The following is a 25,012-nucleotide window of genomic DNA, read 5'->3' as shown; positions in this document are numbered from 1 at the left end:
CTGGGCTTGAGCACAGCTGGAGAGCACATCACACAGTTTGTGCTTAGAGAGACTGTTTACAGAGCAGTGTATCAGGACAGTGTCGTGCGAATGCTCACATGATTATTATAGTTATTGTTTTTATGGTGTGAAGCCATTTTTAGTCTTGCTCTAACATAATTTGCATCTTGTTGAGTTTGTGTAAAACAGCCTTTGGGCGGTGTGGTGAAAACGCCTCCTTTTCTTTTTAATAGGAACTTTTAACGAGTTGGTTTTTGGTGATCTGGCTGTCATCACCCTTCCAAAAGAAAAAACCAAAAAGTAGATCCAACCCTGGTAAAATTGGCCAGTGTTGACAGTAGCTTCCTGCCAATAGAAAACAGAATTTCAGTAGATACAGCTGCACTTTTTAGGGTGTAGTTACGGCTTTTGAAGTAAAAAAGTGAACAGTAGAAGCAGGTGAGAGCGCAGAGTTTAAGTACAATGCAAAATGAAAAAGGTCTATCGGACATGTTGTGTGCTGCGGAGAGAGTCACGAGAGTGTGGTGGCAGAATCAAACTGACTGCCTTGGCTCACGGTCACATTTTTCTTTAGCAGCATTCTTACCCTTTCAATGAATGTGATGAGCGTGTTCCTTACACATGTTGTCTTAGAAAGACAAATATAGCCTTCTCTTTAAAAAAATACATTTTTTCACTATAGTTGTGTTTGCGCTGATATTACTGATGTTTTCGATAAAGTCCTGCCTCCGTTTGATATACAGCAACTGGCAGATTTCTCCACAGTTTCTTCTATAAGATTGGAACTCGAAACGGGAAACTGTCAATAATGCGGGACATGAGTCTCAATTCGCGAGACACGTGAAAAGTAATGAAAATGCGGGACGGTCCCGCACAAAGCAGGTCATCTGGTCACCCTGAAAAAGAGTCAGTGGAATAGTAACACTGCTGTCGACCAATCAGAGACAAGATGTCCACATATCATGATATTAATGAGTAAGACTCAAAATTCTGCCATTTTCTACTTCCTACTCCTTTGACTAACTTCTACTTCCTGAAACAGGAGCACCGGAGCTTTTTTTTCCACATAAAATGGCTCACAAGGCATTCATTTGTACTAGAGACCACTGCAAATGGATTGAAATAATAGGTGTATGCCCATTTAAGTGGTCAGGCTAAAACTAGAGGTGTCAAATCAAGATATACGCAGACTTACTTACCTGCCTTTGTTCAGGACACGCTTTTAGGAGTAGTAACGTGTAGAAATGTATTTTACAGTTGGAGTAATGGCAATAAACCAGCATAATGTGTTCAGGTTTATTTTCACCTGTTTGTAAAGACAAGCATAAAGCAGTCAGACATGCTCTTCATTCAGAGCAACACTGATGAAACGCTACCTCAAAGTGTCATTTTAGAGTTTTCTCCTATTGCCCGAATACCTCAAATAATACTAAACGTTATTAATAAAATAATAGTTGGACACTCTAGAGCACATACAGGTGCTGGCCAGTAAATTAGAATATCATCAAAAGGTTGAAAATATTTCAGTAATTCCATTCAAAACGTGAAACTTGTACATTATATTCATGCAATGCACACAGACCAATGTATTTCCAATGTTCATTACATTTAAATTTGATATTCATAAGTGACAACTAATGAAAACTCCAAATTTGGTATCTCAAAAAATTAGAATATTCTGAAAAGGCTGAATATAGAAGACACCTGCTGCCACTCTAATCAGCTGATTTACTCAAAACACCTGCAAAGGCCTTTAAAAGGTCCCTCAGTCTTGTTTTGAAGGCACCACAATCATGGGGAAGACTTCTGACTTAACAGCTGTCCAAAAGACAATCATTGACACCTTGCACAAGGAGGGCAAGACACAAAAGGTGATTGCTAAAGAAGCTGGCTGTTCGCAGAGCTCTGTGTCCAAGCACATTAACAGACAGGCGAAGGGACGGAAAAGATGTGGTAGAAAAAAGTGTACAAGCTCTAGGGATAACCGCACCCTGCAGAGAATTGTGACGACAAACCCATTCAAAAATGTGGGGGAGATCCACAAAGAGTGGACTGCAGCTGGAGTCAGCGCTTCAAGAACCACCACGAGGAGACTCATGAAAGACATGGGATTCAGGTGTCGCATTCCGTGTGTCAAGCCACTCTTGAACAAGAAACAGCGCAAGAAGCGTCTCGCCTGGGCCAAGGACAAAAAGGACTGGACTGATGCTGAGTGGTCCAAAGTTATGTTTTCTGATGAAAGCAAGTTCTGCATTTCCTTTGGAAATCAAGGACCCAGAGTCTGGAGGAAGAGCGGAGAAGCACAGAATCCACGTTGCATGAGGTCCAGTGTAAAGTTTCCACCGTCAGTGATGGTGTGGGGTGCCATGTCATCTGCCGGTGTTGGCCCACTCTGTTTCCTGAGGTCCAGGGTCAATGCAGCCGTCTACCAGGAAGTTTTAGAGCACTTCATGCTTCCTGCTGCTGACCAACTTTATGGGGATGCAGACTTCACCTTTCAACAGGACTTGGCACCTGCACACAGTGCCAAAACCACCAGCACCTGGTTCAAGGACCATGGTATCCCTGTCCTTGATTGGCCAGCAAACTCGCCTGACCTTAACCCCATAGAAAATCTATGGGGTATTGTGAAGCGGAGGATGCAATACGCTAGACCCAACAATGCAGAGGAGCTGAAGACGACTATCAGAGCAACCTGGGCTCTCATAATACCTGAGCAGTGCCACAGACTGATCGAGTCCATGCCACGCCGCATTACTGCAGTTATTGAGGCAAAAGGAGCCCCGACTAAGTATTGAGTGCTATACATGCACATTCTTTTCATGTTCATTCTTTTCAGTTGGCCAACATTAGAGAAACAAACATTTTTTCATTGGCCTTTAGAATATTCTAATTTTCTGAGATACCAGATTTGATGTTTTCATTGGTTGTCACCTATAAATATCAAAATTAAACGTAATAAACATCGGAAATACATTGGTCTGTGTGCATTGCATGAATATAATGTACAAGTTTCACGTTTTGAATGGAATTACTGAAATATTTTCAACCTTTTGATGATATTCTAATTTACTGGCCAGCACCTGTATGTCAGACACAAGGCCCGTGGGCCAGATGCGGCCTGCGGAGCATTTTTATGTGGCCCGCGAGATAAATATCAAAAATATATTAAAACTGGCCCGCTGGCCGATTTTACTGCAAAGACTTCAACTCCCATGATGCTTTGCGGTGTTAGTGCGGAGCCGACGCGCCCCCTCCTTTGTGTTTTTTCCAGCGCCTGCTGCCGGTGTCTGCAGCTCCGCTGTCTCGGACAAACTACACTCCTCTCACTCAGCGCCAAGTTCACTCAGCTGTTTTCTGACGTTGAAGCCCAGAAACGGAGATTCTAGCCGCTCAGTAATGTGTTCACAACTGAAAGAGAAAGTTTTCCAACTAACGTCCAGACAGAGCTGATATAACTCCAGCGAGCAGCGACACGCTCAAACCAGCACGGCTCTGTGGCTGCTGTCGTTGTGTTTCCTCCCCGACACACAACAACGTGGTCAAGCTGCTCAGACATGTTCATCAGCACAAACCTATGTGAGCACCTGTTGTCATCTAATGTTGTCATTATTATGATGAAGATGAACAAAACAACAGGAGTCTCCTCCTCAGCTCAGATCAACCCCATGATGCAGGTATCTGGCTGGAACAGGTGAGCATCACAGTGAACCAGTGGAGCAAACTGAGCTTTAAATATGTTGGTTTTATGCTCTTTTTCTGAAAGTTAACAGGTGAGATGTTGCATTTTCATTTAAGATAAAATTATATTTTTATTTTGTTGTTGGCACGTGAGAAAAGATTTAAAGATGTTAAAGATTTTAAAAATGCTGATTATACCACAAGTAATGAATACCACTGATGCCTTTTATTTAAAACTGACTTACACGTTTGTAATTTGGTTATTCCACATTCAGTGTTAATGCAGAAATAAGTTTGTTTCCAAATTTAAAGGTTCAAAATTGCATATATGTTGATAAAGAAAATGTGCAAATTTGCCGTCACTTTTTCAAAAAATATTAAGTTTGGCCCTCGACTCCATCCCAGAGTTTCATTTCGGCCCCGTGTGAGTTTGAGTTTGACACCCCTGCTCTAGAGAGATTAACTCCCACAATGCCTCACCATTACCGCTACACGTTTCTTGCTACGACTAGCTCCTATTCCTCCCCTGCCTTCTGAACTCTTCCTTCCAAAACTTGTATAAAGTGATGCCAAAGCTATGTAGAAGATTTGGCAGCTGAAGGAAGGGAGATGCATATTTACACTCAAGCACCTTTCACCAGCTTCTCTCTGCTTCCAGTTGTCTGTTTCTGTCTCCCACTGTCTTGGATCTGCTACTCTCGGTGTGGTGTGGCATTGTGTGTGTCTGGAGTGTGAGTGTGTGGCACGTCTTGGCTTGTGGTTTTCCACTGGCATTCAAAGGCAAGTGCACGCTGACGGTGACACAGCTGTCAGCATGCAGCATTAATGAGCGCGGTGACACGCAAAAACACTCACCTCACTCTTGCGCACATGCTGTATTCTCAGGGGAGATCAGCAAATGATCACCTTCTCCCCTCCATTTATTTTTGTAAACTACAACAACACAAAAACAGTAAAATGTTTTAAAAATCTAATTTTTAGCCTCTCATTTTGTCTCCTCATTTCTTCTTTTTATGCCTTCTTTCTGAAATCTCCTTCCTTCTCTCAAACTTTTCTCCTCTCTGCTGTGTATGTGGTCTCAGTGTGATATGTGTTAGTTGGCTGTGAACCCTGCAGACACGCATCTGACAACTCTATTAATACACAGTCATCTAGCACCAACCTCCTCCTGCGTGCATTTGCGTGTGCGGAGAGACGTATGTGTGCTCAGCCCCCAGCCAATCCCTCTGCTCTCGAGGTCTCTGCAGAGATTTATCTAAAAGGCTTAAAACACACAGATCTCCAGTCACACAAAGATCACACACACACCCGGCCTGTCTCACTGATACCGTTGGGAGTTGACGGACAGATTTAATGGGAGAACAAGTTGTAATCTGAGGGAATCCATTCAAAGATGGATTACATTCTAATCTCTGGGTGGAGGGAGCCTTTCATCTCTTCATCTTTCCTTTCATCTCTCTATATTCTGACCTAAAATATCACTTCTTTTTTAATCGACCCTTCTTCCCCATATTTCCGTTTTTGATCTACTGAATTTGTTTTTTAATCCATTTCCAGCTGAATGACACAAAAGCGTACGCATCCTCTCACAGCTGTGTCACCTCTGGAGCACTTCACTGTCAATCAGCAATGATTGCACCAACGAGAGAGCATTGTAGCGCCACCACTATTCGCAGCTTCTTCGGTGGTAAATTTTACTCACAACCATGTGCACACCCACTGTTAATCAAAAAAAGGCTCAGAGGGTTTTATGCTTTCTCTTTCTCCCTATTATAACTTATAATGTTTTAGCTTTAACAGCTATTCTTTCAACTGTGCCTCTTTTCAAAATGAACCTTTTCAGCCTTAAGTTGTTGTTCAGATACTGCTTTGTTATATGATCCGTTCTGCAATTTGTTTTCTGTCATTTCTCTTTCCATCACTCCTAGTTTCTAAGCCACATGGTGTTTCTAATTTTCTAAACGAGAAATCCAATAGAGTTAATTTAAACTTCTGCACTCTCTTTGAAGAATCTTTACAGGGGAGCCTTTTAGCTGCCACCGCTTGCGCAGCCACCAATTAAAAAATTTTTTTTTTTAAAAAGCCAGTCTGCCAGTTTGAGAGTTTCTCCTTGTTCAAGTTGAAGATGATTAATTTAGTAATCACAGTTTGAACAACTACAAGGGGATGATAAGAGCCTGATAGGAAAGATGGGAGGGAAGATAGGCAGAGGGAAGGAGAGATCCAGACAAGATAAAATGATCAAGATTTCCCCTGAGACAAGGCATGTTAGACACGCCGACAGAGAGGAAAGAGGAGCGCACATCACACAGCCGTGTGGCATTCTGCTTTAGCCCTTATTCTAGCATCACATCTGTCGGTACAAGACCATCTGTATAGTTTCCACTGACTTTTTCTGCAAACTCTTCAGTATCTCCCTCATCCAAAGTACTTTTATTTACACTTTGTCATTTTAGTGCTTCTCCTATCCTTAATTATACATGTATTCCCATCAGACACATGTTTCAAATTTGTAGGTTGAGGTCATGCCCCCTACACTGATCATCAGCAGCTTCATTTGCCATTTAGACAGTTGATGATTACAAGTCACTCAGTGCGTTTACTTGTGTATCAGAAAACCGAACCTTTGCCCTAAATACACTGATGTCGTTTCTTTCAAAATGTGAACTGGTTCTAATTGTGCTGAAGCACCTAGATAATCCAGTAGGAAACCAACTGCATCTGCATGCAAACGGGTCAGTCGAGTTGATTCCAATAACCTCCGGAACTGACAAGAGCGTGGAAGCGGTCTTCTGATCGCCACGAAGTAGAAAGTGTAACAGTACAGTATGTACCAAAAAAGCTGTCCTGTAGTGTTGTTGTTCATTCTTTCAGCCATTGTGCATATCCTGTAGTCTGCGTCACTCTCGCCAGTGTTTGTTATTGCTATTTGTGTTGTTAACCACCTTATTTTCAACTTTTCTTATGGAGAAACAATGATGTAAGCAGCATCCGGTTAGATACCGGAAGTAGCACATATCCATTGGTTTACTTGGTGAGGTTTTGTTGCTAGTAGCGGTTTATTTGAACATTTGAAGAGGATTTAAAACATTCTTTTTACTCGCATGGCTTGGTAAAATGTTGCGCTGTTCGCGGTTGTACAACCAGAGAAAATAAAATTTGTGGCTACAAGAGCAATGTTTACATTTACCTCGAAGTAAGAGAGAGTGTGGCTGCCAGTGTCGGTAGTTTTCACTGTCTCCCCAAAGGTGAAACTAATGTGGCTGAAAAATCTCAACTTGGAAAGCACCACAAACTTTATTTGTGTGTTCCTTTCATTTTGTTGTAAAAACCCAGAGAGGAACACCCGCGTCCTTGTTGGATATAATAATAATAATAATACATCAAACTTATATAGCGCTTTTTAGGACTCTCAAAGATGTTTCCATGCACTCTCACATTCACACACTGCTAGTGATGGTGAGCTACTAGGGAGCCACAGCCACCCTGGGGCGGTCTGACAGAGGCGAGGCTGCCATTTGGCGCCGTTGGCCCCTCTGACCATCACCAACACAGGCAAGTTTGGTGAAGTGTCTTGCCCAAGGACACAACAGCAGGATACCGCTGGTGGGAGCTGAAATCGAACTCATGACCCTCCGACCATGAGGCAACCCGCTCTACCTCCTGAGCTACTGCTGCCCCAAACCTCCGAAGAGAAACCGGGTAATAAAGAGATTTGACAGCAGTCTCAAAAGAGCAACAGGTATGATTTCATGTGTACAATTTTCTGAATAGTTAAAATGTAGTGTGTGTTTAGACTGCCATTGTTAACTAAAAGTCCCATTAGTCATCATCACATACTGGTGAAACTGGAAGATTCTTACATCTTTCACGCAAAGTATCATGGGTCGTAAGAATAAGGTGGGTAAGCTAACTGGAAGAATGCAGACACGAAAGGGCACATGTTGCCATCTACTGTACCGGAGTGGAACAAACTTAATTTGAGGGTTCGGTTTTCTAACGTGCATGTAAACTAGGATATAGGGTCCCAGATTATTACTTTAGATCAAGCCAGATCGCCTTAGATGAGCATTTAAATGCATTGACTGATCTTCTAACCACCTCGAAAGCTAATAGAGACTTTCAACTTTTTCTGTCTGTCCATCACCTTCCAGTGACTTAATGTCTTCCATCATTGTTTTTCAAGACCTTTCAAATTGTAACTAGTTGTAAGGTATACAAGATGCAAATTGTGACTAGTTGTAAGGTAAACAAGATGCATATGTTGGATATTGACCATTCCCACCTACATCACCTGATCACATGTCCACCATAGTGGATAATAACAGTGAGTGAGTGTATTAAACAGAGAGCAAAAGTGGTGACTGGGACTTCTTTTTAGCCAGTTTATCCTTTCTTCTACTATTTCAATTCAAAGATACTTTATTAATCCCAGAGGGAAATTAGAGTTTCAGTACACACAATTCTGAGGTCAGACATACATACATAGACATAAACACATGACAAGAATTGGTGACTGTGGTCATTCGCAACCCGAGTCACACTACCTGAATAGAGATCTGAAGGTTTATATGAGGATTGAGTCAGGTGGAGGAAAAAAAAGGCACTTCAGAGTTACCCTCCGCAGGGAGGGCAGCTTTGCTATGCAAAAAACACCTCAGACAGAAATGCAACAGATTTCAGATATTACACAACATAAGTGTCCACTAGGTGGGGAGGTAGGGTTGGAGACTCTCCTCACATCAGTGCATGCAGCCACAATGAGCAGCGCTCGTCACCTCCGTTTGGACAGGGGAGGGAGGTAATTGGGTTAGAAAGCCCAGTGAGTCCTGGAAACGGTTCCACAGCCTTCACCGGTCACAGTCCCGCCCAAGCTGGGATAGAGAGACAGAGTTGCCATGGCGACGGCAGCATTCCACATTTCTTCTGAGGGGGAGTTTTCACTTCAGCCTCACAGGCTCAAGGGCACCAGATTCAGATAAGAACTTGTTTTGGAGCCAGACAGAGATAATTTCCTCTCTTTCTTAAAGTTCTGTTGGTCTCCAACCCCTCTAGATCCAATAATGGTGTAAATTATTCTAATCCCAACCATGCTGTTCCGTCAACTCGCTCCTTAATTGAATCAACCTTCTGTGCCAGAGTCTGAATCTTAGCCAAAGTTCCAAGCTTACGACTCATCTGAACAATTATATGAGTTTGTGTGTTCACAGCGCAATGCATTCCATCCCTGAACTCTGGGATTGAGCCAATATTCCTCGAAAGCTCATTAATTTTCCGTAAACCAGGTAACCGCTCAGGCCAAAATGCTGGAATCCCGACACCAACACCACGAATATCCAGACGTCCTCAGAATCCTCTACAGACAGTTGAGAGAGGCAGGTCAGGTTCCACTGTTTCCAGGAGTCCATAATATGCCTGGCTGGCTCTGTCCCAGAGGGGCAACTGGGAGCCCCTTCTCCCGTTCTCATCGTTGAAAAAATCTTGTCAATCGCGTTGAGAGACCAACTGACCAGGTCCATTTTTAATCATTTCCAGTTTTCAGAAAAAATGCAGAAGCGCCGTACACCCAAAGACAGACAAAGAGCCTTGGGATAAGATAGGGAGGAGAGGAGGAAAAAACGTCTGTACTCTCCAAGAGCCGGAAGAATAATAATTTCAAGCCCAGTTAACTTGTCGGAAGATTTAGCACACTAAGTTGGGACTCATAGAGAGAGAGATTCACAAAAGCTACTTTGCTAGCTGAGAAATTTACCCTTATCTTCTTCTTGCTCCTGTGTTCACCAATTTGATCAAGCTGCTGACTTAGCCAGAATTTACCTTCCGCCTGTGTTTGATATAGCACCTTCTAGGGTTCTACACCACTGCTCTGGGGTGCACTGACAGAACCAAAGCTGCCGCACATTGTTGCCGCCGGTCCCTCTGACCAACAGCAGCAGGCAGGGTGGGTTAGGTGTCTTGCCCAAGGACACAATGACTCCAACAGATGGGGCTTGAACCTGCAAACCACAAACTCCTCTGCCACCGTCGCCCATACTGTTATTTGATAAACAGCCTACAAAAGTCTGGATCCCATCCATTTTCTTGTTGCTGTCTGGGTCACCGGGACAAGGTGCTACTCTTTCACTGCAAGATATCTCTTAATGGCAAAGCTCGTCATGCTAAATAAACTCTCACTCATTGGATTGTTTTCTGGTATCCATTCCCATCTTCTGTCTTCACAAAAGGTTTATGATAAAGACACACTGGCTTTACATCCTTGTCTGTTAATGTAGCCAATAGTGTGCAGCAAGCTGTTATCATTTTACTGTGAAGTCAACAAAAAAAGTGGTACACGTGCAAAATGGTTTGTTTTGTACTAGATTTACATGAGATTTAATGCATGTCAGTAGTTCCATAGACATCCATCATGGCCAAAGAGGCGTCCCCATGAATGTGCAAAGGGGTCAGTAGAGAGACATTTAAGAATGGCTTCGCTTTAAAAAAAAAAAGAAGAAGAAGCTTCATCTGTGTTGGCTGGACAAATAGGCCAAAACGTTTTTCAAAACTGGTTTGAATAGAACTACCATTCCCTGAAGATATACCTAAATTTTGCTGGTAGAGCCCAGCAAGTCTGTTCCTGGATTGTACCTGTTGAATTTACAAAAACGAAGTCCAAGGAAGGAAGGACATCTTGTGGTCTGGAAATGGAGTCAAACACATCCAAAGAGTTTTTGAGGATCAAAGGCATGGCCCACTTAGCTTGATCCTGCAGAAGAGTATTTACAGAAGGTTCAAACTGCATTAATGCTAGTTTTAAAATGTGCTAGATCACAGTGTATGGTAGCTTGAATGCTTAGGGGATTGTAGTGGTCAATTTACCCAAACTCCTCTAATATATTTATTGAGTGGGAAGCCGTTGACTGGATGTGATGTTTGCAGGATGTCGGCTGGTGAAGTCAGTCGCCATTTACACTCTCCATTTCAGCACAAAAAAAAAATCTCCATGTTAAGCCACCAGTATTCCCTTTTGGTAAATCAGACAGACCAAACAGACGGCTTAGCTCTGTGTTGGCGTGTCCTCACAAATAAACCAGCCTTTCACAGTCGGTTGAGTGACAACAGCATTGTTGGTCAGAGCAGCAAGCAAATACAGAACGGTTTACTTTGTGATTAGCGTTGTTAGCAACTCAAAGGATCATCACCCCTGATATAAAGGACTTCTTTAGAGCCCTGTAAGAGGTGCCAGCTCTACAATCATGGGTCCTGACATTCCAGTGGATGTAGCTTTGACATCTACAATAATTCTGAACAGGGAGTAGGTTATAACCAGTGTTGAGACTAGATCTGATATGAAAACCACAATTTCTTATCACATTAAACTGAATATTTTCATAGTTTAAACAAACATTGAGTAAATTTTAACCACACTGAGTCTTGTAAATATTAATTACAATTTTCTGTCCTGCTGGAGCTTTTGCAACTCAGAGATACTGCTAACTGCATTATGACAATACCCTTGTTCTGGATTTATTAATAACTGGAAACCGTACAAATCCTTCTAATACAGTGATGTCAGAAGCTGCTCACAAACACTTCTAGCTGGTTGCAAATCTTGATATAAAGAAAAGCCGTGACAAAGAGTGACAGGTTGTGCTCCCACAGTAGTGAAATAATAGTGTTCTTAGTATTCAATCATCATAGTGATGAAGTAATGCCTCCTCTGGCAGTCGTTCACATGACGGATTGCCTTCTCTCTCCAAGTTCTGGCAGGTTTTGGGGCGCTTTTTTTTTCGTGGTACCTGAAAAATTCTCTTTTCTTTTCAGGTGGAACATAAGTTCTACTAATAGTAGAGTGTTACTTTATGTGGAGGCATTCCTGTAAATCTTCTTATTGACATGTAGTGAAAAATACTCAATACCACTCAAATTATTTTTATTAAAATTTTATGTTACATTTTGAAAAGTTACTGTTACAAATCCATTTAGAGCAAAAGTGTGTTTGTGCAATTGTGAAGAAATGTGATGAAACTGCAAGTGATAGGACCAATCACTGCCATGTGTGTGTGTGTCCCTTCACTTATATGTCCCATCGATGACTCAACCTCTGCCTTGGGTTGGAGCATCCCTGCGTGTAAGTGTCAAGACATTTGAGTACCTGATTGGATGTCGTTGTGCAGGCCATCACTTGCCTTTCTCCCTGTACCCACGTCCTTTAACACACTCATATCGAAGAGGGAGATGACTTTTCAGCGCTTTCTTTCTGATTAAAATAAGGAGTAGAGAGAGAACATGAAGAAGGAATAAAGAGCAGAGAGTCAATTACTACCTTTTTTCCTTCCCTTCAAAGGGGAGATCAAAGCTGATCCCCACCACCTTCCCACAACCTCCTCCTCCTTCCACTCAACCCCCAGTCCCTCAGCATCTATCAGAACTAGTCTGTTCATTTGTACTTGCTACTCTCCCTTATTGGAAATCTACATTCTAATCTTTTACAGTCTCTGCACATGAAAATGCTGTGATGGTCGCAATCACACATCCACAAACATGCACACGAACAGGCACACACATCCACACACATGCACACACAAACAAACATGCACACACATCTACAAACATACACACACACCGACAAACATAGACACACACACACATATCCACAATGCAACAATGTTTAGACTTCATGTGGTCTGTAAAAATACTAACCAGCATTATTCTGATTGCCTCTTCAACTGGTTCTGTACTATTTATATAAACGGATGCTGTACATTTCAAACAAATAACAATTCTAGTGGGTCTTTCTTATGGAAGGCCACTCAGACCATAAATCATATGCTCCCACACACCTTTTAGACCATAAATCTCTTTTTTATGTTTTCAGGGTAACTCACACTCACTGCTTCACTATTTCTAATACATCAGGTAGCAGCTTTTCAGATAATGTGATGGTGTATATGGTAAAGAAATAGTCATTTTAGAGACAATGACTCAGAAGAACTTAAGAAACTTCTTATTCTCTGAGTTCTCCCTGTCGTATTTTGTTATATGTTACATAAGGATTTGTTTTTCATCTGATGGTTTCAGAATTAGTGCACTTGCCATGAAAACCTAACAGTGTGTTTACAACATGGATTTAGTTTTTAGCGCTGTACCAAAAAAGCATTTTTCTGTATGTGTTGGTTTACCTGTTCATGTCTGAAGTGCATCTTTAAAGCAGATTCAGGCAGGTGTCTTTATCTGCTCCGGTACACATCTGCAGCTGTGTCTCACTGGGTTCATGCAGTCAATTGCTATTACATGATGATACGCGCTGCTACACGCTGTAATTGTTTTCATGGAACATATTTGTGTTTGAGTGTCCAGCTGTCTGGTTCATTTAATGTTGCTGGCACTGAACTCAACCAACAACTTTTAATTGGCTTTTTTTCATTGTTCTTTCTTTTTTTTTTTTTTTTTTTTTTTGTGAAACTCTTTCTCACACAAGATACAAACACATTTTCTTGTTTGCTGTTCATAGAAAGCATTAAATAAGTTGGCAGGTTTCTACCGGAGTTGAACTTGTGCCCCATTCACCAAAGTACGAGTTCAACCATGAGCTGGTTTTATTCCAACCTTTGCTGCATTTTATCCATGCTCCTTCCTCTGTAACAAGAGCTAAAAGACCAGAGCTAACACAAGACATTTACTAGATTTACAGTGAAGACATGTGCTACTTTTGAACTTTCCTTTTAAAATCAGCAATGACCTTCTAAGGATATTATTGTGGAAGTGAAGATTGTTGCTTATAAACCTGACTGGATAAAAAGTTATAACATAAAAGCTGGACTTAAGCTAAACTTATTAAACTGACCACCTTACATTTTATGAATTTTCCCTACAACAAAACAGGGTCTCATGGTGAATTTGTAGGGGAACTAAAGCATTTTCTGCTCCAGAATGAGTTGCAGTTTGGTAATGTACTCAAACAATCTCATATTAAGCCGTGCTGGACTACAGCTGTTGGCAACAAATTTCAAAGGATATTTACGTAGGAGTTCCTTAAATTTCATTATCATCATCAACTTCATTTATAACGCACTTTTCATCAGCCAGAAGGTGAACCAAAGTGCTGTACATGCATAAAAGCATTTAAACATCACTGACCAAAGCAAGGTTAGGGTTAACCCTAACCCACTAAATATGCATTACGACAAACAAAAACAGAGGATAAAAGCTAAACATTTTTGATAAAATAACACACTAAAGCAGGATAAAATTAAACTATATTGTCTAGAAATATGGCTACTTCACATGCTGAGGGAATGCCACAGTATAAAAGTGAGTCTTCATTCGACTCTTAAAAACAGTCAGTGAGGGTGCTTGTCTGACCTCGAGTGGAAGGCCATTCTTTCACTTTGGGACTCAAACTGAGAAAGCCCTTCCACCTCTTTGCATTTCACACGTGGAACAACTAGTAAGTCTTGCTATGTTGACCTTAGAGCACGTGATGGGATGTATCGAGTAACTCCGAGAGATAGCTAGAAGCATAACCCTGCAAAGACTTTCACACAAACAAGTAGCTTGAACCAGATTCTGAAGGAAACCGGAAGCCAACACAGATGAGCCAAGACAGGCGTGATATGTTCCTGCCTTCCGGTGCCAGTCAGGAATCTAGCTGCAGCATTTTGTGCCAGCTGGAACCGAGCAAGTGCAGCCTTGCTAAATCCTGAGTAAAGGGAGTTGCAGTAGTTTAAACTAGAAGTAATAAAAGCATGGACTACAGTCTCCAAGTGAGCCCGCGACACCAGCGGCTTGATCCTGGCTAGGCGGCGAAGATGGAAAAAGCAGGAGCGCACTACTTCATCAAAGTAAAAGTGAGCAGTTTCCTGCTCTTCCCCCTACTGGTTAAAAGTGGGAAAACACTGTCATAAAAAATCCTGCTGCAACTTGCTGTAGCTAGCGTTAACAACGAGCTAACGCTAACATGAGCCAACTAATACTAAAATAAACCACAAAGTAAAAATATCAACACTGTTGAACAAAATATATTATTACTTACAAGTCAAGTAGCAACAAGGCCAGGTCACCATCAGTTTTAGATTTTGTAGCCTCCGTTAGCTCCCTCAAAGTAGTGTAGGCCACGCTGATGTTCACTCTGGTTTTAGCGCTTTGCTTCGCCTCCAAAGACGTTCTCTTACGTTTACTTCCAGGCTCCACCATGAAGCCAACAGAAAATAAACTTCTTTTTCTTCTTCTTCTTCGTGTGCATTTCATTTACAATTTGCGAACTGAAAATGCTAACTGCTAGCATAAAAGCTAACAGGCGGAAAGCAAGTAAAGTGCATCCCCTAGGCCACCTACCGTCTCTACAAAAATACCAGTAGAGGGCTGCAGAGTAGAGTCAAATATGAAACTGGTCATGTCAAGTTTCTAACTCAACGATCTCTGAGATCAATGTTAAAGCTCTATCTTAAAGTTTTAAATAAATATCTATTGTTATTTTAATTTATTTCATTCACAAGAGTTCTCTCTCCTTCCAAGTCACAGGATCTGGCGTTTATGTCGTTAGAACTCTGAACATATTCAACGCTGACTGACGAGTTTTTCTCACAAAATAGACGACAGTCCTTGTAGGTATTGTGAACACCTACATTTCAATATGCAAGATATGTGAGATAATTTTGAGAGTGGTTTCACAAAAGAACAATTGAGACACTTCATGACGAAACTGCAACTAGAAAATTTGAACTTTTGTGTTCACTATGGAATTTGTCACACGATCGCTGCATGGCCGGCCAATGATGATACACACCAGATAATCCAGGTCACATCTAAGACACCAAAATACAGACAAAACCCTAAAATTGTATGTGTCTACCTACATTATGAACTCCGAAGGTAAGTTAACAAGCTTCTGCTTTGGGTTACAAAACGATTATGTTGGCTCTTCACTAGCATAGTGAGTGAGCAACACTAGCAGTGTTATCATTTCAGAAACAAAAAAGGCTTGTTGTTTTAAGCTAACACTCTGACAACTAGTTGGTGTTACTTCCACACTGTTGTATCTTTAGTTAGTAAAAAGCTAGCATGTATCATCATTTAGCAACTCAAAGCAGAAGCTTGTTTACTTACCTTTACAGATATGAATGTAGGCTGACGTGCACAATTAAAAACCTTTGACTTTTTTCTTATTTTGGCATCTTAGATGGGGACTCAAGTACCTGGTGTACATTGTTGACTGTTATCCTCTGCTGGTCCTGCAGTGATCATGTAAGCAACGCCTTAGAAAACACCACTGTTACTGTAATCCAGAAATGATTCAGCTTGTTAAAAAGTCATGAAGTGTCGAACCACGAATTTGTTGGAATAACCTTCTTAGATGTATTTTTAGACTTTAGTGCAGTAAACCTCAACTGGCAACCCGCGGGCCACATCTGGCCTGGCAACCCTTTACGCCTTAATGTCCCCCAATTGGGAGAGTTTGAAGTTTAGCAGCAAAATTCATGTCCCATATATCAATCATTTTTTTACGTTCTCCAAACACAACTAAAACTACAACCAAAACCATTTAGATGGAAAACAAAGCCATTTTAAATATGAATAAATTAAGATACAATGATGCCACCGGCACATCTTCCAGTGAGGAAGCAGAGTATGGGGACTTTGGCTTGGACTGTCCAATCTCTGGTGCTGAGGTCACTGAGTTGGTCAAAAAGCTCCTCAGTGGGAAGATGGAGTGGGTAAGATCCACTCATAGTTCCTTAAGGCTCTGGATGTTGTAAGGTTGTGTTAGTTGACGCGCATCTGCAATATCACGTGGACATCGGGAGCAGTTCCACTGGATTGGTGGTGCCCCTATTTAAAAAGAGGACTGCAGGATGTGTTCCAAATACAGAGGCATAACACTCCTGAGCCTCCCGGGTAAAATCTTTTCAAAGATTCTGGAGAGGAGGGTCAGACAGATTGTCAAACCTCAAATTCAGGAGAAGCTATTTGGTTTACATCCTGGCCGCAGAACACTGAACCAGCCCAACCAATTTACATGTGTTTTGTGGATTTGGAGAAGGCATTTGACCGCATCCCTGGAGATGCCCTTTGGGGGGAATTCCAGCAGCATGGGGTACCAGGCCCTCTGATACAGGCTGTTAGATCCCTATATGACTGGTGTCAGATCTTGGTTTGCATTGGCGGCAGCAAGTCAGGCTTGTTTCCGGTGATAGTTGGACTCCGCCAAGGCTGCCCTTTGTCACCGATTCGAGGGGGTCCATTTTGGTGGCCTAAGGATTGAGTCTCTGCTTTTTACAGATGATGTGGTCCTGTTGGCTTCATTAGAACGTGATCTCTGTATCTCACTGGAGTGGTTCGCAGATAAGTTTGAAGCAGCTGGGATGAATATCAGCTCGTCTAAATCTGAGGGGATGGTTTTGAGTTGGAAAAGGGTAGAATGCCTTCTCTAGGTCAGAGATGAGGTCCTGCTCCAAATGGAAGAGTTTAAGTATCCCGGGGTCTTGTTCATGAGTGAGAAAAACATGGAGCTCAAGATTGACAGGCGGAATGGTGCTGCATCTGCAGTGATGCAGGCATTCTGCCATCCATGTCCGAAATTTGGTTTTTTCGCAGGGTGGCTGGGCTCTCCCTTAAGGTGGTTTTCCAGGAGCACTACTAAGAGCAACAAGGGCCGATGCAGCTTGCCCGACCACTGTTTCCAAGGGCACGGTTCGGTATTTTCCTTCTACTTTCTTCCCTATTTTTAGCCCCTGCTCTGTTGAGGTACCTGGCAAGGCTGAGTCGGGCTGGCATCTTGATTCTGGCCGCTGATTGGCTAGGGGGCGGAGTCACTGGTTGCTCTGAAGTTTTTTGCTCTCTGTTTTACTGCCTGCAGCAGTTTCCTGTTTCAGAGTCTGACAAGAAGTCATAAAACTGGTCAAAATGTTCAGCAACACCACCATTTTTCATCTGAGTTTTGTCTCTGTGGATCAAACAAGTTACCTTACACTGTTTACTGATCACCTCATGTTATTTTGTCATGAGTAAAACAGCCCCCACCCCAGACCTATGAGGGGTGCACCCACTTTCTGACATGGGAACAAAACTGCATTCAAATTGGCTGATTCAAACCATGCTGTACAGAGTTGTTTTAGGCTGAGTAGCGTTCGTGGAAAACAACCAAGTGGAGCCAGTTAATGTGGCTCGGGCATCTAGTTAGGATCCCTCCTGGACACCTCCCTGGTGAGGTTTTCCGGGCACGTCCAACCAGGAGTCGACATAAAGGAAGACCCAGGACACGATTTAGGGACTATGTCTCATGGATGGCCAGTGAACGCCTTAGGATTCCCCCAGAGGAGCTGGCCCAAGTGGCCCGGGAGAGGGGAGTCTGGGCCTCCCGGCTTAGGCTACTGCCCCTGCATGCCGACCCCAGATAAGCAGCCAAAAATGTATGGATGGATGGATAATGCTTGAACTTTATTTTGGATCACCATCGGTGTCTGCTGGAATAAAATCTCTGGCCCTTGATCAAATTTATTTTGAAATATTAGCTTTAGCTTGAGGGTGGGCACTTAGTGCCAACATGCATACTGTTACCTACTTGTGTCTGAGGGTCTTTTGACTATTTTTGTCTTCAGAGAAGAACTACCTACAAGGTAACTTTTGATAATCCAGGAATCCTCTCTAGTGGCCATCAACATAACCAGTTTGCTTAGGTTTGCAGGGTTCCATTATAATCTAAATGTGGGGTTCATGTCTGTTTAAACAGAAGCTGCCTTTACCTTGTGTTTGATACAATCTCTGGAGACTTTGATGGTGTGTTTTGTGTAATAATGTGTGATAATAAAGACCCAAATCTTCATGATCGTGCATGTGAAAATGTGTTGCCCTGTTTGTGTGGGGCTTACTGAATGTCTAGTTCAAATCATGCTGCTACGTGTGCAAGTATGATTTATGAGCTCAACATTCTCACACTTTTTATTTCATTGCTGCAGATCCCGAGTCAGAGCTTGTGGCTCCGGCGATGGTGATTGGACCAAAGAACACGACAGTAGTGGCAGGGAAGGAGGCTACAATGGAGTGCATTGCTAATGCCCGGTAAATTTCCTTTGTGTTCATTCATACATACACACACACTCACACACTTTCAAGTGAGTACGATCCCATTTTTGCTAGACAGCACTGTTTTCTTTCAGGGTAATTAAAGGACACGGTATAAAATCAGTGCTCAGCAGTTCTTCCTCTGTAGTATAAGACCCACTGGGATGTGCGTGCACACACACACACACACACACACACACACAGTCAAAAGGGAAGTAGATTCACACCAAGTTAACTAAAAAAAAATGGATAAAAGTCCCATCTGATATCAGCACACATGAAACACACTCCCACAGATTCATATTGTCCCGAGCTGAGCACTTATTCACTCACACACACACACACACACACACACACACACACACACACACACACACACACACACACACACACACACACACACACACATTTATGTGCAGCATAGAACGAGTTTAGCTTTACTGAAAAAATTAGAGAAAAACCAACATTTGTCACAATGAATCACTAAAGTTTATTTTATCATGTTTCAAATTCTTTTTTTCTATAAATGTTGTTGAAATAGTTGAATTAGATCACTCATATTAAACTGATTTCACTCCAATGTCTAACTTTTTTATAATCATACACTTTGATAGCCTTTAGCCTTGGCTGCTATGCTTTTTATGTATTTAAGACATTAGTTATTATAATTGTGCTGTTAGGGGTTGATGGTGGCATAGAGGCCATAATTACTTCTAATAAATAATTACTACTAAATGTACGAGCATGTCTAATATCATCAATTTTGTCATATGAGCACATACGTGAGTCCAAATTTGGCCCAAAAATGAAAGAAAATGGCACTGAAACAGCTTTTAATTGGTTTAACTAGACTACAGAGTTTTTTTCTTTATGTGCATGTGCGTGTGTGTGTGTGTGTGTGTGTGTGTGTGTGTGCGTGTGCGTGTGCGTGTGTGTGTGTGTGTGTGTGTGTGTGTGTGTGTGTGTGTGTGTGTGTGTGTGTGTGTGTGTTCATATGTGTCATTGAGATACAATAATTGGTCATCAAATGCTCCTGACCAACAATTGACCATTAAGCAGTGCTCAGGTTATGAAATAAGTTATTATTTGAATTGTAGCGCAGGGTACCGTCAGTCATCAGGATGAGAAGAAACACGTTCAGATCAAAAAAATTTTATTCAACACAAAGCAATTTGTTCTTTTCAGTCTGCTCCACATCTGCATGCAGATTAGCTCAAGCTGTCCTGCTCTTTTATTTTATTCCTTCCTGACAGGAACAATGCTCTCCATATTACTGCTCAAAGATCCACTGACTGGAAAACTCCAAAGGCGTAATTTGGTAGCCAGGAAACAACAGAGAGGCACAAAAGCTTTCTGAGTCTGGCAGAACTAAGGGTTTGATTGTTAAAATCAAATGGTGTGCTAACGTCTATAATCATCTTCTTTCTACATTCAATAATTACTAGTTACTGTATACACACCACTGCAGTTCCAGCAGAGATGATTAAATGCCTGCCTGAAATAAGGCCGTGGATATGACTATAAGAGCTTTAAAGCTTGTCCTTTAGAGTATTCTTTTATTTTTTGACTGTGTTTTAATGAAATGCTATTATATGTATTGTATGTATATTTATGATGAACTTGTGGCTCATTGAGCCTCACTTAAAGAAACTTGAAGCTTCCTTTTTAGGCACATAATTCCTAAAACCACACACAAACAGAAAATGAATGGATGATTTTTTTTCACGTTTGAAGTGTTTATAGAGGCACTAGAGACCAACATGGCTGCAAAAATGGGTGCAAAAGGTGAGTTTTGCATAATATGTTACCTTTAATGCTGCCTGATTTCAGCCTACAATTAAAAACATGGATAATTTTATAAATATAAAACTTTTCTAAGATAATAAATCCTATTGCTGTGGTTTTACAAGCATTTAAATCTATACGTCTTTATAAAAGAGATGTCAAATAATTGAAATTGTTGTTATTTTATGTTATGTTTTAATATCTTTACCATTTGTAGACAAATCCTCTAAAAGGCTTGTCACGTCCTGGAGAAAACTGACTTGGAGCACAGCTGCAGGTCCCGTTGTCCCGCCAAGTCAGCTGCAAACTTTGATAGAAGAAATAATTCAGTTATCCAAAGAGACTCGGTGTTTAGGTGCAGCTGCTGAGTGAAGCTCAGAGTCGTGGAGTTTTTCATAGGCAGATGCTGCCATGCATTAATGCTGTCTTACACAAATAAACAGACAAAAGAATGCCGTTTGGGTGTTTTTTTTAACAAACCATAACCTATTTCCTTCATTGATGTTAAAAACAAACCACTAAAGCTCCTTCATGCTGAGTAGAGCTGACTGTGCTGATATACACACTGTCATCCTTCATTTACTGCCTCATTGACAAATAAACTGATGGATTTAATATGTCCTAATCGCCTGCTGTCACCACATTTCCCTTTTCCCTCTAATTCCTTTGATTCTTGTTTTTCTTCCCTCTCCACTCCACTTTACTCAGAACGGTTGCAGATCTTGTTGTGACGTGGAAACGTGATGGGCGTCGGCTGGCTGTCGGGCATCGGCTCACCATTCCTGCCCTCTCCTCTTCGGACTCGGGGTTGTATATTTGTGAAGCTTCGCTTGGCAACAGTACGGCCAAAGCCATGATGGCAAGGGCACATCTCAGTGTGATGGGTACGAGAAATCCCACTCACTCACTCACTCACTCACTCACATTTGTCTCCTTAGAAGCTTTTCCTAAATCTGCCTGTGACTTATTCGCCCTGGAACTAAACTGAAATATTTACCTTATAAAGAATTTCTGTGCTCAGAAAGAAGGACAAAAAAAAGAAAATTCTAGTAAAATGCTGGTTAGAAAAGATTTACACACCATAAGTGCACACACCGTGCCTAACACCATTATCCGTGATTGTCCAGGGTAGGCCCACTAATGCCCTCATTACGTGATAAATTTCTTCTCTAGACTTGCTTTTGGCTTTTCTTGTACACGTTTTTCCTCCAAGCTCGGTTTCATTCTGCTTATTTGTCCATTTATTCTGACTTTTTTCTCCTCAAAGTGTGACTGTGATGACTCCAGGCAGTGCTTGTCAACCACAGGGCTGCTCCTGCTAAATCGTTTGTCTTCACTCGCCAATAAAATGCCCGTCGTGGTCACGGTCAGCTGTATCATTCATGCACACACAAATCTGTTTACGTACTTTGTGCTTTTACACAATCACAAAAAAAAGAACCAAAGACACACGTGCCCATTTGCTCCACAGCTACATTAGTTTTGCTCCCTGGAGTCCCCAATTAATAGGAGAACATGGAAAAAAGCTCAAATAAGAGAGCTCTTGTATCAATCCACTTCTGTCCTCCGTGCGCTCGCTTACATAGACAACAGGCAGGCAAACGGGGAGCATGTGATTGATGATGCAAAACTTTCCTTCCCCAGTTTGTCCGTCTTTTTGATCTGCTGCGATTGTCAGAGCAAAGGAGCACCTAAGCAGAGAGCATGAACCATCCACGCCTACAGAATACTTAGTCAGAGAAGACCTGCCTGAATATTGATTCTGCTCCTGTTCCCTTTATGTCCCCCCTCCCCCTGTTTCTATCTAGAACCAATTTTTGGACTCTCCGCTTGGTTCTTCCTCTCTGCGTTCCCTCTACGATCACTCGCTCCACATTATCTGCCTTCATTAGACCAGCAGCTCTCTTAAGGCCTGCCTTACAGCAAAAATGTCTGCATGGATTCATTTGTATCAGAGAAGTAGAGACTGATGAATACATTGGTACAGATCTTTTTATTTTATTTTTTGCTGTGATGGACTCAGCAGACCTTGATGCAAAAAAAAAAAAAAGATTCTTAAAAAGAAAAGTGTGTGTGTCTCTGTGAGAGACGGAGACCGCCTCAAAGGTTTTCATTATTCGGCTTCTTGTTTTTTGCAGTTTTCTGACCCGATCTACTACTAAGAATATGTATGATGTTGCATCACTCTCTTGTACACTGCACTGGCAACACTATACTCTTTGTTTCCCCTCATTTTTAAGAGTGATCTTACAGTGTGAAGAACAAGTTATTTGCATGTTTTCTTGGAATATTTGCTGTGCATACATTGTTATTTCTATTATAATTAATTTAACATGTTTTCTGTTTGTTTGGTCTGAAATAAACCTTACATGCATATTACTCAGTCTGTAAATTCAACTTTTAATTTGTAGTTACGGGGCGAGCAGTGTCTCGTCATAACAGGAATGTTTTTCGTTATAATGTGGTAACAATCTCATTTAAGTCCTTTTAATAAGAACCTTTTACATAATATTTGTTTAATATTTCATAATGACAAGAAATGTCGTAACGGCAAAATGGCGACAAATTATGTGGATCCAGTTTAAGTGTAACACAGGGGCAGATTGAGAACTGAAGAACATCCGGGGCTTAACACACGCACACACACGCATGCGCGCGAACACACACACGTGACACGCACTAGTCAACATCGTATATGTCTTGTACCACATAATTTTTAATCTGAAGCTACATATTAAGCATTTTCAGGGCAGAGTGTTGTTCCTGTTAGTGTTTAGTGTGAGATGATAGCAAATATTCCCTTTCTTTCTCCAACAACTTTACCTGATAGTAAGCTAACTTTAGGCAAACCAGCAGCACAACAAATATTTTCAAATAAGACTCACAAACCTGAGTCAACACCAGTCTCATCAAAGCTGGGGTTCTGTCGTTGTACTTTTTGTCTAAAAAACGTCCTTATGTCCATCTTCACTCATGCGTTTCAGGCAGAGACTGTAGAAGAAGCTGGCTGCTGAAGGGCTTCTTCTTCAGTGGTGGAGGCTCAGGCAGGCTGTATACAAACTACTGCCAGCTGCTCCCTCTCTGTTGGACTTTGGTACTGCATGTTACTTCCACGATTTAGATCCGGGGCTTTCCATGAAACATCCGGGGCTTCAGCCCAAGTAGCCGGGCCTAATGCCGCCCCTGGTGTAACAGGTGCAAAACGCTAGCCTAGAAATGTAGAGAAGCGACAGCAGAAGTTAAAGGATTTTGCTCTGCATGTTGGTCTAGCCACGCTCCACTGGAACCTTTCAATTCAGTACAAAGTTAAAAAGGTTTCAGAATTTTTAAATGTGAAAAAGCACAAACAGCAAGTCAACTTTTACTTCAAAAGTTGCACCTCTACTAGAAAGTAAATGTACTGCAAATTTATGTGGACAAGAAATCTAAGCGAGGGCCATTTTCTCTGTTGTGGAGGATGGAGGTGTGTCTCTGATTATATCCTCTCCCGTTGTCTCTTCTGGATGAGATTCAAACGTTCCACGAGACATCAGCGCTTCACCCTTCAGAGCTATCTCACTGTCATGAGATATTAAACGCGTCATTTCGATTAACGTTCATGGCTAAAATATCTTTTATTTATCACTTTTGCAAGAAAGCTTCTCGTTAAAATGAGATTTATTTTACATTATAATGTTCTCGTTTTTACAATGACTAGGAAACAGGAGTGACAAGGCTATTAAAAAGTTGGCTAGTAGATAATTACTCCAGTGAGATAGAGATACACAAAACTTCTACTCAAGCAAGGTAATGAAGTATTTGGACTATGTTACTTGACACCTTCACATTTTTACGGGTTACCTGGTTAAAACTAACTACCCGCATCTTTACTCTTCCGCTTTAGAAGGTTTCATAGAAGCATACCTAGCAGTCTGACTTTCTATCACTTGTAGGTTGAAAGTTATCCACTAAACATAGATTCACGCTGGAATCAGGAGACTTTTGAATGGTACCTTGTGTCAGCGTTTAGGTGCTGAAGGTGTTTAGAATGAGCCATTATTGGCAGTAAAATGGAATAGTTTCAACAGGATATTGTTTCCCCTGGGATACCCGCAGACTGCTTCTGGCTTGTGTGGAAGTCAATCCACAGAGAGTATAGACCGAAATCCTCTTGTGCAGCAACACTCGGGTTATTCACAGCCAAGAGGGGAAACCGGTGTTTTTATCCTACTGGAGAGACTTCTTTAGGTTTCTCCTCATTTAGCATTTTTTCCATCAATTTAAAGCCTGATTTTTGAAGTTTCTAGCACTTCAAAGAGCTATGAAGATAAATTTTAAGTCCTTAATGTAAATACTTGTTGTGAGGTTGTTATTTTGTGTTCATTATACGTGACATTTTTCACCACTGCTGTGTGACTGATTTCTCTTTGCTGCAGAACCGCCGGCACTGACTGTTCAACCCAAAAAGAAGATCTTTGCAGATGTCGACAGGAACATAGATATCCCCTGCCAGGCTTCAGGTACT

At 41.6% G+C, this 25,012-nt stretch overlaps 1 protein-coding gene across 3 annotated transcripts in view; it reads left to right on the top strand.

Moving 5' to 3' along the window:
* Positions 1–25,012, top strand: part of sdk1b (sidekick cell adhesion molecule 1b) — a 410,260-nt gene that overhangs the window by 263,352 nt on the left and 121,896 nt on the right. For 2 of the 3 annotated variants that reach the window (XM_070550118.1, XM_070550117.1), the window contains 3 exons: positions 18,618–18,720; positions 21,217–21,392; positions 24,924–25,007. In XM_070550118.1, the coding sequence (XP_070406219.1) occupies positions 18,618–18,720; positions 21,217–21,392; positions 24,924–25,007 (363 nt within the window). Of the gene's footprint in view, positions 1–15,857; positions 15,907–18,617; positions 18,721–21,216; positions 21,393–24,923; positions 25,008–25,012 lie in introns of those variants that run through there. The other variant, XM_070550119.1, reaches the window with a different exon arrangement.

Source organism: Nothobranchius furzeri, chromosome 4 (assembly GCF_043380555.1).
Source record: "Nothobranchius furzeri strain GRZ-AD chromosome 4, NfurGRZ-RIMD1, whole genome shotgun sequence".
Lineage (NCBI taxonomy): Eukaryota > Metazoa > Chordata > Actinopteri > Cyprinodontiformes > Nothobranchiidae > Nothobranchius > Nothobranchius furzeri.
Note: the sequence above shows the minus strand (reverse complement) of the source record. Positions and strands in the feature narration are given on the sequence as shown.